The 19,658-nt window shown below is 40.0% G+C and overlaps 1 protein-coding gene across 2 annotated transcripts in view; it reads left to right on the plus strand.

Annotated features, from left to right (window-relative positions):
* Nucleotides 1–19,658, plus strand: part of LOC101733308 (formin-H-like) — a 76,046-nt gene that overhangs the window by 11,452 nt on the left and 44,936 nt on the right. For both annotated transcript variants that reach the window (XM_031894753.1, XM_004918731.3), the window contains 4 exons: nucleotides 2,416–2,544; nucleotides 11,986–12,060; nucleotides 14,859–15,032; nucleotides 16,036–16,178. In XM_031894753.1, coding sequence (XP_031750613.1) covers nucleotides 2,443–2,544; nucleotides 11,986–12,060; nucleotides 14,859–15,032; nucleotides 16,036–16,178 — 494 coding nt within the window. In that variant the 5' untranslated portion in view covers nucleotides 2,416–2,442. The remainder of the gene's footprint in view (nucleotides 1–2,415; nucleotides 2,545–11,985; nucleotides 12,061–14,858; nucleotides 15,033–16,035; nucleotides 16,179–19,658) is intronic.

Raw genomic sequence — 19,658 nt, forward strand, 5'->3', positions numbered from 1 at the left:
AAATCATTTTCTGAATGATACAAAAATAAATAATTTAGATGGTAAACGATAAATCCTCTCTTTTCTAACCTTGGGTCTTCAGATGTTTCTTAATGAAGATCCATGCATGGAACAAAACGTTGGTGTTACAGTGATATCATTTTCTATATGAATATTTCGATTAACATCATAAAGAATGTGCATCAGATTGGGGCTATTATTATTATTATTATTATTATTATTATTATTATTATAGGCTGGCACTATTAGCTTTTCCATGTTTTGACCCAAGGTTAAGAAATAGCAGAATTTTCACTCTTTTGAAAATCTAACCATTAATTTGTGATGTGATTCATTTTGATGAGAAAGTTTTTACTTAGAATCAAGCCCACAAATTCTTATTTATCAGTTTTTGTCCTCGGAAATGATATTGTAATTCAGTATAATGCGAGTGTCCCGGGCAATTCATATTCTCTGGCTGAGAGTGAATTTGTCAGCAGGATCCTTCACTTTGTCAACAACTGACTCACCTTTAGTGTCTCCAACTGACTGCAAATCCACAGGGAATGGAAATCAATAGGCAAAGTCAACCTCTCATCACGTCACCATTTTCCTCTAACATAAGACAGTTCATACAGTATTTTTTATTTTGATCGACAATTAAATACAGGAAACACAGAAAGAATAGCCAGCACACACTGTGGCAGCAGCTAGAACACGCCTGTGCCGGCACTTGGTCTAAGCCACATTCTGGAGTTGGCCAGCTGCTAGAAACTACTGTATAAAAATCCATTATTTTTACACAAAATGAAGGAGAAAGGTTGCCAGTGCCCAGTTTCCCTTTAAAAATAATTGTGATGTTAGTACGACACTTTGGCCAAAATATGTAAGCTCACGTGCCATGTCAAGACCCCTCATTATATGTGAGTCCTACACTGCCTGTTAGCATTCTAAGTTTGTAGTGCAGTTAGAAAAACATCAAAATAATGAGGATCCCTAGAACTAAAAAATAAAGGTGGGCAAACACTATAAAATGTGGTATAGAGAAAACTCCCCCTGGTGACCAATGGAGGGTAAAGCTACTAGACACGATTATATAAGCTCAGTTACCACTCATGATTAGTAAAAAATTGTATACATTTAGTTAGAATCAAGTCTCCCAGAAAACAGTGTGACTGAGTACGACCATGTTGCACTTACCCTTAGCTCAGGAGCTCTAATGAGACAGCAGGGAGCTTTAAGCCCCACCTGTAAGTAGTCCCTTATTTTAAAGGCTGAATGGCAACTAGAAGCAATATTTGGCTACAATATGTACACGAAACACAGAAAGAAAATGCCAGCACTCAGTCTAACTCACGCTGACGCTGAACTCAGCAGCTAGAACACCCTTGGGCCAATGCTTGGTCTAACCCACATTCTGGAGTTGGCCAGCTGCTAGAAATGATAAAAAGCCATTATTTGCTCACAAAAAGGGGAAAGATTGCCGTTGTTCAGTTTGCCTTTGAAATGACTTTTTACAAAAAATGAGGTTAGTACCACACTGTGGCCAACATATGTAAGTCCTACCCTGCTTATTACCAGTCTATTCTAAGTCTGTAGTGCAATTAAATCAAGTCCCCAAACACAGGAAAGTGCTGCAGTTTTGAAGCAAGAAGTGAGCAAAATGTATCCAAAAATTCTGGAATTCAGCCTAATTTATTTGGTAGAGAGTACTGCATGACTACATGGTAAACCCTAAAAACCACACACAACATACACATATATACTGTACAAGGTTGGAGACAGGTTCTAGCTTTTTTGCACACTCAACTAACAATAACTTCAGCACAAGTGATTAGCCAGAACCTGCTTACAGGGGCAGGCCACCTATAGAGATTTCATTTGCCAACCTAGGATAAACCTAATAAAATAAGTGTTCCTTCCTACAGCTGTCACAATGCCCAAATATAATGGCCCATTTGAACTTTATTTACAACATGTATGCTAGGTTCCACCACTGAATTCCCCATTGACCCATTAACCTATCAGCTTGTCTCTCTACAGAGCGTATCTAACACTGACCCCCAACAAATCCTAGCCCATCCCTGTTGTCCTAATATTTCTCTATGAACCTAACCGTGTTGTTGCACCCTATGCCAAATAATGCTGACAGCTACACCCCCATGTCAGTGAAGGTCCATTCCGGCCTTTCTCCCTCAAGTTGCATACATTAGACAGCAATATACGTATACTGAAGCTTATTTCTTAAATCCTTTCAGAATCCGCTATACATAAAACTGGTGTTATTTTGATTTCATTGCAACTTCATGGCTGCCCAGCCAGAAACCTGTAGGCCAACCTTCCATAGAAGGAGGTAGCTTAGCTTGATTATTTCACACACTGGACCAATAACTTGCATTTGAATCATTCTGGGTTATTCTGTTTAAATATTTTCAGCTCTCCCAAGAGGAGATTGCAGAGATTATGAAGAAAGTGAAAAACAGAGAGATTAGTGTCGAAGAGGCTGTAGAGCTGACAAAAACCGAGGGCAAAGTGCAGGGGGAGGAACCAAAGCTTTGTAACTCGGTATGTATTGACAAGTTTCTTCATTTATTCATTTCATTTTTGATATCAGGGGATTCTATTCTGCATTTAAGAACGAAACTAACTTTTGTCTATTTTCATGGCAATGAAAAAGTAATACATTCCACTGAACTTCATCTGCAGCTAATACATATATAGGCCAATATACTGTATAGGCCAGTCTGGGCCCTTAATACATTGTAATGATAGATCACTGTAAAACGTATTTATTTATTTTTGCTTGGGAATAAAAATGAATCCCCCAAGCCAATATTTGTTCAGTTTGTGGTGATTTCTACCCAGCATGCCAGTCATTTTATACTACATAAAGATCAATTATCATATTAAGTGTTCCATATTATAATATTCTGTTTCATTTTGTATGTACTTTAATTAGTGCTAAACAGTTTTCTGTCAACAATTAAATTCAGTTAATTGCATGTTTTAAAACAGTGATGGAGTTGTTGCACATCTAAGCTTCTTAACTCAATTACTCTGTTCATTGTTCCTGTGCTCTGAACAATAGGTATCAGATTGGATCTCTCATGACACTCGTCTGAATATTCTGGTATATACACAACTAGAATCTTAGCCATAAAGCAGGGCAGGACTGCTGCTTACAATGGGTATCAGATAGGATCTGTGCCACTGTGACAGAATGCTCTGTTATACAGATAGCTAGAATCTCAGCCATAAAGCAGGGCAGGACTGCTGCTTACAATGGGTATCAGATAGGATCTGTGCCACTGTGACAGAATGCTCTGTTATACAGATAGCTAGAATCTCAGCCATAAAGCAGGGCAGGACTGCTGCTTAAGGCCCCCATACACGGGCCGATAGAAGCTGCTGATATCGGTCCCTTGGACCGACTTGGCAGCTTATCTGCCCGTGTAGGGGCAGAAACGATTGGATTATTTATTTTTTTTAACTTCAAGCTCCCCGATATCGCCCACCCGTAAGTGGGGATATTGGGGGAAGATCCGCTCGCTTGGCGATCTCGCCAAGCGAACAGATCTTACCGTGTATGAGGACCTTTACAATGGGTATCAGATAGGATCTGTGCCACTGTGACAGAATGCTCTGTTATACAGATAGCTAGAATCTCAGCCATAAAGCAGGGCAGGACTGCTGCTTACAATGGGTATCAGATAGGATCTGTGCCACTGTGACAGAATGCTCTGTTATACAGATAGCTAGAATCTCAGCCATAAAGCAGGGCAGGACTGCTGCTTACAATGGGGGGGGATCAGATAGGATCTGTGCCACTGTGACAGAATGCTCTGTTATACAGATAGCTAGAATCTCAGCCATAAAGCAGGGCAGGACTGCTGCTTACAATGGGTATCAGATAGGATCTGTGCCACTGTGACAGAATGCTCTGTTATACAGATAGCTAGAATCTCAGCCATAAAGCAGGGCAGGACTGCTGCTTACAGTTATCAGCATACAATCACTATTATCATGAGAAATGAAATAAAATACTGCAGTTTTACATGAGTATAAACCCACACAAACAACAATGTAAAGCTACTAAAAAGTGCTCTTCTTTTCAGCAGTTCTGCAATTAACATATATTCACTCCATTCCAATAGCCAGCCATTAACCGAGTACAGTACATAAAGGTTTATTAACTTTCCTTCAAAGCGATTCTGCTTTTCCTCCCTAAACGAAGCGCCTGCTCTCTGCACCCACCGTCCCTTTCAGCCTTGGAATAGGAAAAAAATTTTTTTTTATTAAATAACAAAAAGCAAATGCATTCAGCGATCCACAGGTTCTGCTGAACCTTTCACAACAGAGAAGAGGGTTAGGCTGAGAATCTCATTTATTTCCACACCACGCTGCATACCAAATATCAACGCAGCAATAAATAAATAAAAGAAATAAATCATAGGAAACAACGGTCCTTGTGTGGGTCACAATGAAGCAAATATCTGAGAAATTACTTTGCCGATATCAATCTTCCATGATAAGGCTATTTTATTACATTTTTTTATTATCTAAATCGGGTGATTTTTTCCCCCCTCTTTTTTTATACATTCTTACATGGCAAAAACTCTTTATGGACCCAAATTTTTAAAGGACAAATTTAAAATACAGGTATCGGACCCCTTATCTGGAAACCCATTATCCAGAAAGTTCTGAATTACGGAAAGGCCATCTTCCATAGACTCCATTATTAGCAAATAATTCCAGTTTTTAATAAAACAGTACCTTGTACTTGATCCCAACTAAGATATAATTACCCCTTATTGGGGGCAGAACAGCCCTATTGGGTTTATTTAATGGTTAAATGATTCCCTTTTCTCTGTAATAATAAAACAGTACCTGTACTTGATCCCAACTAAGATATAATTACCCCTTATTGGGGGCAGAACAGCCCTATTGGGTTTATTTAATGGTTAAATGATTCCCTTTTCTCTGTAATAATAAAACAGTACCTGTACTTGATCCCAACTAAGATATAATTACCCCATATTGGGGGCAAAACAATCCTATTGGGTTTATTTAATGGTTAAATGATTCCCTTTTCTCTGTAATAATAAAACAGTACCTGTACTTGATCCCAACTAAGATATAATTACCCCTTATTGGGGACAGAACATCCTTATTGGGTTTATTTAATGGTTAAATGATTCCCTTTTCTCTGTAATAATAAAACAGTACCTGTACTTGATCCCAACTAAGATATAATTACCCCTTATTGGGGCAGAACAGCCCTATTGGGTTTATTTAATGGTTAAATGATTCCCTTTTCTCTGTAATAATAAAACAGTACCTGTACTTGATCCCAACTAAGATATAATTACCCCTTATTGGGGGCAGAACAGCCCTATTGGGTTTATTTAATGGTTAAATGATTCCCTTTTCTCTATAATAATAAAACAGTACCTGTACTTGATCCCAACTAAGATATAATTACCCCTTATTGGGGGCAGAACAGCCCTATTGGGTTTATTTAATGGTTAAATGATTCCCTTTTCTCTGTAATAATAAAACAGTACCTTGTACTTGATCCCAACTAAGATATAATTACCCCTTATTGGGGGCAGAACAGCCCTATTGGGTTTATTTAATGGTTAAATGATTCCCTTTTCTCTGTAATAATAAAACAGTACCTTGTACTTGATCCCAACTAAGATATAATTACCCCTTATTGGGGGCAGAACAGTCCTATTGGGTTTATTTAATGTTTAAATGATTCCCTTTTCTCTGTAATAATAAAACAGTACCTGTACTTGATCCCAACTAAGATATAATTACCCCTTATTTAGGGCAGAACAGCCCTATTGGGTTTATTTAATGGTTAAATGATTCCCTTTTCTCTGTAATAATAAAACAGTACCTGTACTTGATCCCAACTAAGATATAATTACCCCTTATTGGGGCAGAACAGCCCTATTGGGTTTATTTAATGGTTAAATGATTCCCTTTTCTCTGTAATAATAAAACAGTACCTGTACTTGATCCCAACTAAGATATAATTACCCCTTATTGGGGGCAGAACAGCCCTATTGGGTTTATTTAATGGTTAAATGATTCCCTTTTCTCTGTAATAATAAAACAGTACCTGTACTTGATCCCAACTACGATATAATTACCCCTTATTGGGGGCAGAACAGCCCTATTGGGTTTATTTAATGGTTAAATGATTCCCTTTTCTCTGTAATAATAAAACAGTACCTGTACTTGATCCCAACTAAGATATAATTACTCCTTATTGGGGGCAGAACAGTCCTATTGGGTTTATTTAATGTTTAAATGATTCCCTTTTCTCTGTAATAATAAAACAGTACCTGTACTTGATCCCAACTAAGATATAATTACCCCTTATTGGGGGCAGAACAGCCCTATTGGGTTTATTTAATGGTTAAATGATTCCCTTTTCTCTGTAATAATAAAACAGTACCTGTACTTGATCCTAACTAAGATATAATTACCCCTTATTGGGGGCAGAACAGTCCTATTGGGTTTATTTAATGGTTAAATGATTCCCTTTTCTGTGTAATAATAAAACAGTACCTGTACTTGATCCCAACTAAGATATAATTACCCCTTATTGGGGGCAGAACAGCCCTATTGGGTTTATTTAATGGTTAAATGATTCCCTTTTCTCTGTAATAATAAAACAGTACATGTACTTAATCCCAACTAAGATATAATTCATCCTTATTGGAGGCAAAACAATCCTATTGGGTTTAATTACAGTTTAAATAAATTTTTTTTAGCAGACTTAAGGTAGGAGATCCGAATTATCCGGAAAACCCCAGGTCCCGAGCATTCTGGATAATGGGTCCCATACTTGTATAATGTTTTATAAAACTAATATGGGTCTTCTTTATTAAGCTGTAGCAAGCTGGAGATTTTTTAGGGTGTAATGATAATCTGATCTCAACAGGAAGCTCTGCCATCATTTGGGAAGGTTTATATTCCCTTTATGTTCCTAGCAATACAAACAGGGTCAGACTGGGGGATGCAGGGCCCACTGGGGCTACCTCGGGGCCCTGCACCCCCAAAGGTGCCCCCATTGCATCCCCTGCACCCCCACAGGGGCCCCTGTTGCTCCTCCCTAACCCCCCTAACCCGCCCAAAGTCCTCCCCTGAGCGCTAAACTTACTTTCAACCCATCAGGGGAGGGACACCGGGGCCCACCGGGTTTTTTTTCCGGCGGCCCAGTCCGACCCTGGATATGAATAGAAACAATCCTAAAACTATTCATGTGAACTTCACCTTTGTTCATAAAAAGCTTAAGCAAATAAATAGTTTGGATTTCTGTGGAAAGGAGTAATATTCTGGATTTCTATGGAAATGATGAAATAATTGCAGCCTGGAAAAGGGAAGTGATAATTAAATAAACAGAGATGATAATAAAGTTATAAGTAACTTCTGACAGTTTCCTGTAAATTGTCTGTTTTATACCTGTTTTACAAGGGTTATTTATTGATAGAGCTGGGGGTAAGGTAATTTCATACTCCCCCTACATTTATTTTAGTTAGTATCCTGCTAGGGGGCGATACAATGGGAATGTATCTTGGAGCTATGCTTTGCTGATACTGGGACTCTATTAATTTGCCAATTTACAACCTCCCATCTGAACAACAAGAGACAGGCTGGGGCCACTGTGTCATAAACGGCCCAAATCTGCGTCAGAACCTGGACCATGAATTTACTGGGTCACATATTACTGTGGCTACTGTGTCATATATCACTAGTCAATGTGGTATGAAATTCTGGTGCCACTGTGTCATATAGATTACTAGGAATGTGGAGCATTTTGGCATGGAATGCTGGGGTCACTGCATCATATATTGCTGGAACCACTGTGCCATGACTAGGGCTACTGTGTCGTACAGTATATTGATATGGCTACTTTTATATATTGCTATAAGCCTGGGTCACTGTGGCATGAAATCCTGGGGTCACTGCATCCTATATTGCTGGAACTACCGTGCCACAAAATACTAGGGTTACTGTATAGCAGTGATCCCCAACCATTGGCTCAGGGGCAACATGTTGCTCCCCAACCCCTTGGATGTTGCTCTCAGTGCCCCCAAACCAGGGAGTTATTTTTGAATTCCTGACTTGGCGGCAAGTTTTGGTTGAATAAAAACAAGATTTCCTACCAAATAAACCCCCTGTAAGCTGATAGTGTGCATAGAGGCTGCCTAATAGCCAATCACAGCCCTTATTTGGCACCTCCATGAACTTTTATGGTGCTTGTGTTGCTCTCCAAGTCTTTTTATATTTGACTGTGGCTCACAAGTAAGAAAGTTTGGGGACCCCTGCTGTATAGTAATGAGCAACATTTTTTCACCCGGTATGGATATTACTGTGGCCATGTATTTCGCTAGAAACCTGAGTTACTGTGGCATAAAATCCTGGGATCGCATATTTCTGGCGCCACTGTGCCATAAAATACTAGGGTTACTGTGTCATATTTTGCTATGGCTACTGTTATATATTGCTAGGTCACTGTGGCATCTCTGTGGGTCTCTGTTGCCTTTATTACTAGAGCCACTGTGTCACATGTCAATAGAAAGCTCAGGTCATTGTGGCATAAAATACTAAGGGGACTGTTTTATACATTGTTTGGGTCAGGATAGGCATCAGCAGCACAGTTTTAGGGTACAACCATTTTGGGAAAAGGGGTTTCAACTGAAAATAATAATGGGGTTTATTAAGAGCAGAGCCAGGGGTAGACAGGAGGGGCAATCGTGGTGGGGTAGGCAACCTCTTCTGTCGCCTACCTCTATTTAGGGCCCTGTGCACATTTATTAACTTGCGTTCATTTGAACTTGTGCAAGTGGTCTGCTATGTTCCCTAGGGCCTAGGGCCGTCACTAATTGGCTCGGATCAGTGTCATGAAAATGCAAGGGATAAAAATCACAATATATTAGATGTAGGAGTCCTTGTAGCTTAAACGTCCCTGCAGAACTGCATTTGGCTCAGTGGCTTTTGGAATATTTTCTCTCTGTACAGCGTATGAGTAAATATTTGTGGAAATACCAGTGCTGCGTTAGTTTTATGGCATTTCTCTTCCGTGTTTGATTACCACAAAGTAAAGCATTATTTCAATTAGTTTGATGAAATAAATAAATAAATAGTATTATTTATCATTGGTAGAAACCAGTATTTAACCCACTTTTTTCAAGTTTTTGCCCTTCTTAACAGATAAACACAATTAACATAGAACAGTAAAACTGTGAAATACCAGCATGTCAGGAACAGCCTTGTTTCTCCCGCGTTTGCCCTTTATATTGCATCGCTCAAAAGGCAAATTATATTCACACTAATCTGTGCTGGTTTCCAATGTCTCCTTTTTATCTTAATTGCTTTAATGTACCAAATATTTGGAGAAAAGGTCTCTGCTTGATTAAATGTCACATAAACAGCATGCAAAAAAGCCAGTTTTTAAAAATGTTTTAATTTAATTTGAAATCTCACTTTTTAATGTGCAATTCTTTTGTGCATTTATTTATAATGAATTCATCATTTATTATATACAGTAAAATGGAACAAAATCGATAATACAATATAACATCCATATTATATAAAATTATATTTTAAATGTATAATATAACAATAGCTCTTTACCAATTAAAGGTGCACATAATGGTAATATTTTCATATTGAACTGTGCTTAGTACAGGGGAATCCCTATGCTGCCATAGTTTTATAGTATCTCTCTGTACAAGCTATGAGCAAACTTAGGGGGCTGTTCCTGCTGAATTGTGCTTAGTACAGGGGAATCCCTATGCTGCCATAATTTTATAGTATCTCTCTGTACAGGCTATGAGCAAACTTAGGGGGCTGTTCCTGCTGAATTGTGCTTAGTATAGGGGAATCCCTATGCTGCCATAGTTTTATGGTATCTCTCTGTACAGGCTATGAGCAAACTTAGGGGGCTGTTCCTGCTGAATTGTGCTTAGTACAGGGGAATCCCTATGCTGCCATAGTTCTATGGTATCTCTCTGTAGAGGCTATGAGCAAACTTAGGGGGCTGTTCCTGCTGAATTGTGCTTAGTACAGGGGAATCCCTATGCTGCCATAATTTTATAGCATCTCTATGTACAGGCTATGAGCAAACTTAGGGGGCTGTTCCTGCTGAATTGTGCTTAGTATAGGGGAATCCCTATGCTGCCATAGTTTTATGGTATCTCTCTGTACAGGCTATGAGCAAACTTAGGGGGCTGTTCCTGCTGAATTGTGCTTAGTACAGGGGAATCCCTATGCTGTCATAGTTTTATGGTATCTCTCTGTACAGGCTATGAGCAAACTTAGGGGGCTGTTCCTGCTGAATTGTGCTTAGTACAGGGGAATCCCTATGCTGCCATAGTTTTATGGTATCTCTCTGTACAGGCTATGAGCAAACTTAGGGGGCTGTTCCTGCTGAATTGTGCTTAGTACAGGGGAATATCTATGCGGCCATAGTTTTATGGTATCTCTCTGTTTTTTCTAAATTGATGATAAGGGATATTTCTTCTCAAGTTTTTTTCTCGCTCAAATTGTATTAAAGTCAGTGGGCATTTTTTCTTTACTGCGTGACTTTTCTACATGCCTAGTGAAAAAGTTTGCTCATCACGAACTTGTGCTTAGTACAGTGTAATACCTATGTTCAGTTAAAAAATTTAACCAAATGAGAATCTACTGGTGCATGGCTGGGCCAATACTGCCAACCATGAAGGTGCACAGAGGAGTATAAATGTGGCAAACTTAAGCCAACAGTTGTCCAGTCTGACCAGACACTAAATGGCCTGATTGGCCATTTTGTAATCAATAGACTGAGTTCTTAATAAAGATTCACACATTTGGCCAAATCCCCAAGTCATGGCTTAATTTTGTCCGTAGTGATTGAAATTTTTCACTATATTAATTGAAGTCTGATTGGGCCCCATCACATTTTGTACATTTTGGACTCATACATAGGTCAATATGGATGCCAACGTGGTCAGGAGTAGTGATGAGCGAATCTGCCCCGTTTCGCTTTTCCATAAAATTCACAAAACGGCGAAAAATTCATGTCTATTTTCTGTCGCCCGCACTGTTTTGACGCATCCGCGCCTTTTTTCATGCTACCGCGTCCAATTTTGGAGCGCGAAAAAAAAGATTCCGCGCGATGCATTTTTCCGTGGCGCAAATTTTCACGGAACATTCGCGAAACAATTTGCCAATTTGCTGCGAATCCATGCCTGCCGAAAAAATTCGCTCATCACTAGTCAGGAGAGGCTTAAATGACAATCAAACTCGGTCAGGAGTAGTGATGAGCGAATCTGTCCCGTTTCGCTTCGCCATAAAATTCACAAAACGGCGAAAAATTAGTGAAACGCATTTGTTGCGTGATTTTTTTTGACGCCCGTGTCTATTTTCTGTCGCCCGCACTGTTTTGACACGTCCACGCCTTTTTTCATGCGACCACGTCCAATTTTGGCACGTGACAAAAAAGATTCGGCGTGATGCATTTTTCCGTGGCGCGAATTTTCACGGAACTTTCGCGAAACAATTCACCAATTAGCTGCGAATCCATGCCTGCCGAAAAAATTCGCTCATCACTAGTCAGGAGAGGCTTAAATGACAATCAAAGGCTTTTAGAATAATTTGGGTTATTGTGTGCAAATCAAATGTACCAGGCGTTTTCCCAGCAATGAAACAAAAACTATTGGTAAATAGGCAATTTTATTTTTCATAATCTTCATTCTGTCCTAAATTGCAATAATATATCCACTCTGAGCCCTCGCTGCCCGACCAATCAGCAGGAAACTCATGGTTATATATATATAAATGAAGTGCTGAGATGTGGTTCCTGGAGCGCAGTCAGGAGAACAGACAATCATTTTTAGGAAGACAATAGACGTGTGTATCATTCATGCTCAATCCATCTCTGCTTCCAACGCTCTTATGGATGGAAGGTCTCTATCTGACGTGATCCTCTCTAATGATGTCTTCTAGGAATCGCCCAGCAAGCAGCAATACAACTTCACGGTGTACAAATTCCGGTACAGGTGGCAGAAGCGAATACTGCAGGTAAACCATCAAGTCTATATTAATTGTGTTCTTGGGTTCCTTGATTGACTCCCTTTCCAACTAGTAGGCCCTTAAAAGATTAATAAGTAAAGACCAAGCAATAATATTCTCCAGCATTTCATAGCAAAGTCCCAGTTTCTGTCTGCTTTCTGCAAAATGTGCACTTGATAACCTCACTTGGCCCACTCCTCCTCTGTGGGTCAGATGTTCATACAGCTTTCCTTACTGGAATAGAAAACATTTAAAGTCTTGTTAAAATGTACCCAATCATACCAATTTTTTCCATTTATTATTCTGGGTGTAAAATTGTAATAATGCAATGAGGGTACAGCTTATTGTGTGCCCACAACATTCCTTCTCTGTATATTTGTATTTATACATATGGGAGGGAGGTGCCATATTGTTTCCCTTAGACAGTATAGTATGAGGGTACAGCTTATTGTGTGCCCAGAACATTCCTTCTCTGTATATTTGTATTTATACATATAGGAGGGAGGTGCCATATTGTTTCCCTTAGACAGTACAGTATGAGGGTACAGCTTATTGTGTGCCCAGAACATTCCTTCTCTGTATATTTGTATTTATACATATAGGAGGGAGGTGCCATATTGTTTCCCTTAGACAGTACAGTATGAGGGTACAGCTTATTGTGTGCCCAGAACATTCCTTCTCTGTATATTTGTATTTATACATATGGGAGGGAGGTGCCATATTGTTTCCCTTAGACAGTACAGTATGAGGGTACAGCTTATTGTGTGCCCAGAACATTCCTTCTCTGTATATTTTGTATTTATACATATGGGAGGGAGGTGCCATATTGTTTCCCTTAGACAGTACAGTATGAGGGTACAGCTTATTGTGTGCCCAGAACATTCCTTCTCTGTATATTTGTATTTATACATATGGGAGGGAGGTGCCATATTGTTTCCCTTAGACAGTACAGTATGAGGGTACAGCTTATTGTGTGCCCAGAACATTCCTTCTCTGTATATTTGTATTTATACATATGGGAGGGAGGTGCCATATTGTTTCCCTTAAACAGTACAGTATGAGTGTATAGCTTATTTTGTGCCCAGAACATTCCATCTCACTGTTTTTGTATTTAAACATAGGGCTTGGAGCTGTCATATTGTTTTCTATTTGCCAGTACCAGTCTTGCCTATTATTGTCTTCCCCGGTACCCGGTTCCTCCTCAGTTTTCACTTTAAACCTAGATACCAGCTGCGCTTATACCATGTTGCACAGACAGTACCGTATAAAGCTTTGCCTTATTGTATCTTTTTATCATTTCTTTTAAATTTTGTTGTGCATTTTTTCCATTGTAAGACCGAGCACATGAATGACATAAAGTAGACTTATCTCATTCACTAAACCAAACTGTTTGTTTCCAGGGATTATAAAGAGCTGAGACTGTACCCATAGGGTCTAATTTACTAATCCACGAATCCGAATGGGAAAAATTCGGATTGGAAAACGAACATTTTGCGACTTTTTCGTATTTTTTGCGACTTTTTAGTAGCCATTACGACTTGCGCGAATTGTCGCCACTTTTTCATAGCCATTACAAATTTCGTGAATTGTCGCAACTTTTTCATAGCCAGTACGACTTTTGCGAATTGTCGCGACTTTCGTATTGAGTGCTTGAAAAAGTCACTAGAGATGTAGCGAACTGTTCGCCGGCGAACTAATTCGCGCGAACATCGGGTGTTCGCAAGTCCGCAAATTCGCGAACTTTTTGTGATGTTCGCAATTTGGGTTCGCCGGCACCGAAAAAATCGCAAAACTTACGATAACGGTACGAATTCTCCGAAAAAAATCGCAAAACTTACGATAACGGTACGAAAAAGTCGCAAAACTTACGATAACGTTACGAATGAACCGAAAAAGTCGCAAAACTTACGATAACGGTACGAATGATCCGAAAAAGTCGCAAAACTTACGATAACGTTACGAATGATCCGAAAAAGTCGCAAAACTTACGATAACGGTACGAATGATCCGAAAAAGTCGCAAAACTTACGATAACGGTACGAATGATCCGAAAAAGTCGCAAAACTTACGATAACGTTACGAAAGCTCCGAAAAAGTCGCAAAACTTACGATAACGTTACGAAAGCTCCGAAAAAGTCGCAAAACTTACGATAACTTTACGAAAGCGCCGGAAAATACGAAAAAGTCGCAAAATTACCGATCATTTCGAAAAACGGCGTGTGTCAATTTTTCAGAGGTTTTTGCCCTTGATCCCCCTCCTGCATGCCACTGTCCAGGTCGTGGCACCCTTTAAACAACTTTAAAATCAGTTTTCTGGGCAGAAATGGCTTTTCTATTTTTTAAAGTTCGCCTTCCCATTGAAGTCTATGGGGTTCGCAAAGTTCGCGAATATTCGCAATTTTCGGCGGAAGTTCGCGAACAGGTTCGCGAACTTTTTTTTTGAGGTTCGCTACATCCCTAAAAGTCACAAAATACCGATCATTACGAAAAAAAATGCATTCGGACGTTCGTGGATTAGTAAATATGCCCCATAGTATCAAGGTGTGTCCAGAAAACCAACAATGAGAGATTTATAAAGCATTAGAATCTGTAATACAGATAGTTATGGTACAAACGTCTCCCCAGCCCATTTCCATATCCTTATCTGTAGGTACATAGCAGCGAAGGGTTTGTACATGGGGCTGTTTCTGGAATAAACTCAGTGTAAGAACCTGAGGGGGTTTTGATGTAATGATGTTTATTTATATTTTAGATTACAGTGCAACCAACTGAATTGCTTCTTGTATTTCTTCTGCTTTGTTTTGCAGATTGATTTCTATTCAGAGATGATTTTTAACATAGAGAAAGGGACCCTGAAGAAGCAGTTTCCGTTCAGCCAAATCAAGGCCTGTAAAAAAACCGATGACCTCAAATTTGTTATCTCCTTCTACGGCCACCAGGACTATGAGCTGGAAGCTGCCTGCCGCGAAGATAAAGAGAGTGTATGTTCCCAGAATAAAACAATGTTTCAGCTGAAATACAGTAGAATGTTTGTGCAGTTGCCTTCTGGGTAACGGAAAGGTGAAAATTTACCTAACCAATTGGAGGCAAAGGGCAAAGTCGGTGTCGCCAAGCGAGCTGATCTTCTCCCGATATCCCCCACCTACAGGTGGGCGATATCAGGAGAATCCTGGCTAATTCGATTGTTTGGCCCTGGGGCCAAACGATCAAATTATAATGACGGGTATAGGCAAAGTCGGTACGGGGACCGCATCAACGAGCCAATGCGGTCCCCGATCCTACTAGATTTTCTGACCTGCCCAATCGAGATCTGGTCGATTTCAGGCCAGATATCGGTCAGGCAGGCCCGTCGGTAGTCCCCATACACGGCCCGATTAGCTGCAGAATCTGTCTAAGGGACCGTTATCAGCAGCTAGAACCGGCCCGTGAATGGGGACCTTTACACTTCTTATGTGTAACAATGACCACACAGTCCTAAAACTAATAGCTGTAGACATGGCCAGGCTGTGGGCCAACCCTTATTTGCAAAGGTTCTACCTTAAGGATTCTTTTTCTGAAGTTAACTTCTGGGTAATGAAAAGGTGGCAGTTTGGCTAACCAATGGGAGGCTGAGGGCAAGGGTCGATGCACACGTCTGTTTGTGTAACGATGGCCACACAGCCTTAAACCTAATAGCAGTAGACGAGGTCATACAGGTGTGGAACCTATTATCCAAAATGTTTGGTTTACTTTAATGTAATGTAATGTAGAGCATTCTGACTTAGCAATATTTTAACATAAAATAAGGCAAAAATAAAGAAGCACTGCTGTATTTTAGAGCATTTCCAACCCACCCCGTACTTGTATAGCTTTAGCATGACCTAATGGATGTTTAATACCTGTGTTTTACAGTTATCCTTTGAACTTATTGGCATGTTGGCATTCCATGCAGGAACCAACTAGTTAGTTGGGAAATGACCTTAATTAGGTTTTATCTTTTTTTAGATCATGAAGATCATGAATGATATCATCCAGAGAAATGACCAAACCTCACACTCGCAAAGTTACGCCAAAAAGCATGCCTACTCAGATGTTCTGCTAGAAGGGATACTAGAACTTGCGGAACCTAATTCGGACACATGGGTGAAGTATGGTGCCATTTCTCCTATAGAGTAGCCCTGTCATAAAATAATAGCTTAACCTTCCTACCTAGCCCTTGCCAAGGGTTGCAAAAAAATAACTTCTGTCAAGAGCCAAAATTCAATTTTTTAACTGGAAATCCAGACAGTATATAAAGTTTAACGTTGCTCTCTTCATTAGTTAATTTGGCCCCTGCCCCAGACTGATCACTGAAGGTATGCATGGTGGGTAGCTGAGGCAGCAAATTTAGAAGCAGACCCATATTTGTGGGAATGAGACAAAAGGTTGGGCCGAGCACAGAAAGATTTTGGGGTGGGATACATTTACACCTGATATTCAAATGGCTTCCAAGATCTCCTACCTTCTCAGTCCCAGGTCTGGATTGGGAATTAAAAATAGGCCCTGGCATTTTAACTACACAGAGGGTCAAACAGCCTCCTACAAACCCAATAAATAGCGACTGTCTATGATATCTTACAGCAGCCCCTCTGGCATTTACCCAGACCCTAGTAATGCCGGTCAGGTGTAAGCAGGGCTGGGCCTTCTTAAGGGAGCGTGCAGACACAAAAGCACTCTCCAATGAGAGGGAAGAGGGGAGTGCAGGAGAGTGCAGGGGGCTGCTGAAAGTGCCATTTTAGATCCTCCAGGGCCCAAACTAGTGGAGCGCAGGCAGAAAAGGTACGTAACCAGCGTCCCATCCCACCACCATAGGCACGTGCCTCTTCTTCCTACCCCTAGTTCCAGCCTTGGGTGTGAGAGTGTATAGTAGTGAGTTTCGGGACACCCCACCATCCAATTAGGCCCTGCCCAGGAATGCCTATCTGACCAAGGATATAAGTGTGGATTTTGTCCAGTTTTGGGCAGATTTCCGCACCACTCTGAGCAACTACATGTGCAGTATTGCACAGTCGGTGAGTTTATAATACTGTGCATGTCCCTGCCCAGAGTGGGAAAGAGGATATTTGAGACATGGATCAAAAACCCAGTGGTGCCCCCTAGTGTAACAATGCCAAATAAAGATTTTATCGGCCTTAGGTCAAGGGGCAAGGATTCAAACTTCTCTTTCAAGTTCATTAACATTTATAAACTACATTTTCTTGGCACAGCACGCCATTTAAGTTTAGATTCAGGGGCACAATACCCATTACCCTGTATGAGAGCTGATTGCGCTTTTTTGGCTACATTCACCGTATTAATCAGAGCCGGATTACAGACACAGCAGCACACAACAAACATATTCACCCACACACAAATCAGTGCTTCACACATCAAGAGGACTTATGAGAGTGAGAGTTTAGCAGGGAATTGGAGAGATTAGAGCAGAGAAGAAATAAATTCACATTAAACAAGGCAATCACAGAAACGCTACAAGCAATCGCCTATAGGCATTGTACTGCATACGTGTTGATGCAATCTTCCTAAACCGTCTGCCTAATTAGCTGCCCGTCTTGCCAGGCAATTACCTAATATATTTAACTGTGGCTCTGAAGGTTTCGTTTGTTTGTGTTGGTTTATTGTGCATTGAAACACACATTCTAAATACTGCTTTGATTGCAAGCTTTCTTATTGGTCGTTATTACCAAGTCAGTCTGGTTATTAGGTGGGCAGACATTAATTGGTATAAAGTAACTCCAATGAACAGAAAGCACAGATCTGACAATGGTTGCAGGAGCTGGACATATTTCTTCACTGCTGTTCCCCAAAGTCAAGTAGTCTTTATGGAAGGAGATAGCAACAACCAGTGGTAACTTCAAGCAGATGCTGTCTGTGTTTTATTCACAATAGATTTTTTTTTCTACAAAATATGCGTGTCCACATGATAGGATTCTGTATTTATTAAATAATATGAAAGATTACCCTTTGGACTGAGCTTTACTTTATACAATACATACTGTATATATACTCAGTCTCAGGCCTCATTTTGCATTCATAGATATTGCACAAAGTGCCAAAATGGCGCGTGAACCAATTGAGCAGAATGGTTGTACCCCCTCTCTCTTTACACCACTACCAGATTTATCCACAAGTGTATGGCAGTGTAGGAGAGGTTTTTAAAAATGTGTTTTTTTTTAACTATATAGTCCCCCTTGAAACTGCAATCCTAGGCAAGTGGCTATATAGAAAATTTGACCCTTGGTGTAGGAATTTGCCCCCAAACTTGGCAACATTAAGGCACAATGTGCAGGAAAGGCCTGTATTCTCTTCTGCCCTAATCTGGCAGAGTGCCCAAAGTACTAGGGGGGTCTCCCAATGGGAATTGACCCTAATGGGCCCCTGTCAATGACAATTCATAGCAACCCTTTCTTATTTCCATCACTGCTCTTTATGGCAACTATTACATTTAGGGGGCACCCTATTCTCAGATCCGGCCCTGGATCCAGTCCAATATTGCCCTCAGTATTCATGCACATAAGCTCCCCTGGCTATTTTTTTCAATAAACTATAAATCTAGCATTTTTACCCTTTTTTCAGGGAAATGCAACAGTTTCAACATGGCAACAGTCACAGGCAAGAATAAGAAAATTAAAATAAAGTGCAGGGAACCCAATTAGAGAAATGATCATTGGCAAAGCTGGCAACACAATTATATCCAATTAGATTATTTGAATCGCTCCCATTTATATCTAATTACACATTTCTAAATAATAGCTTCCCAATTATGTCCAATTATATCTTTACTTTCCTGTAAGCTAAAAGAAATGGAACTAGAATTTTGGTGCCTAATATTTGTAATTATTTATTAACCCTAATGTCCCTGGTTTATCAATAAAAGTCTCAAAGTTAATGTATAAATTCCTTAAATACTATGGAGAAAAGTCTCCTAGCCATGTTTCTTTAAAGAGTAATAATTTACTATTGAGTACTGCTATATACTGTTGTATGCAATCGGCCTTTACAGATAATGGAGGATGTAATTATACTCAGGGTTTAACTGGAAGGGAGAATCTAACTATCTTCTCATCCCACAATTGCTCTGAAGGACCAAGTAAATGAGGCCAAATGAACCATAAAAATGCTTTCAATTACACTGTCCTGCACTGATTTATATAATTAGAGCATTAGGAAGAATGTATTTTCATTGTGAACCCTGTTGTATTGTTGTCATCTAAAGCTGACCAGGCCAAATGAGAGGATCTTTGCCCAACTGGACCACTCATGTACTGAGCCAGTCATTGGGCACCTTAGGTCAATGACTGGATTGCATGGGGGCGAGTGTGGTGAGATTGACCATAGATGACACATAGAGGCTGACAAATCCCTTGGTTGACTGGCCAATCAGTATCTCAATGAGCCTGATCATATCTCACTTGGTAGTAGCCAACTTTTTCATCCCATACACAATATACTATCTGCATGGCTAAGAGACCAAATCAGCATTCAGTATCTGTCCATATACAGTATAGTCAGGGTACTGTTAGGAAGTACATACATGGTATTTTCACCCAGCCAAGACAGGGTTGGTAATAGCAATATATTTGCAAATACAC

This window comes from Xenopus tropicalis, chromosome 10, assembly GCF_000004195.4.
Source record: "Xenopus tropicalis strain Nigerian chromosome 10, UCB_Xtro_10.0, whole genome shotgun sequence".
NCBI lineage: Eukaryota > Metazoa > Chordata > Amphibia > Anura > Pipidae > Xenopus > Xenopus tropicalis.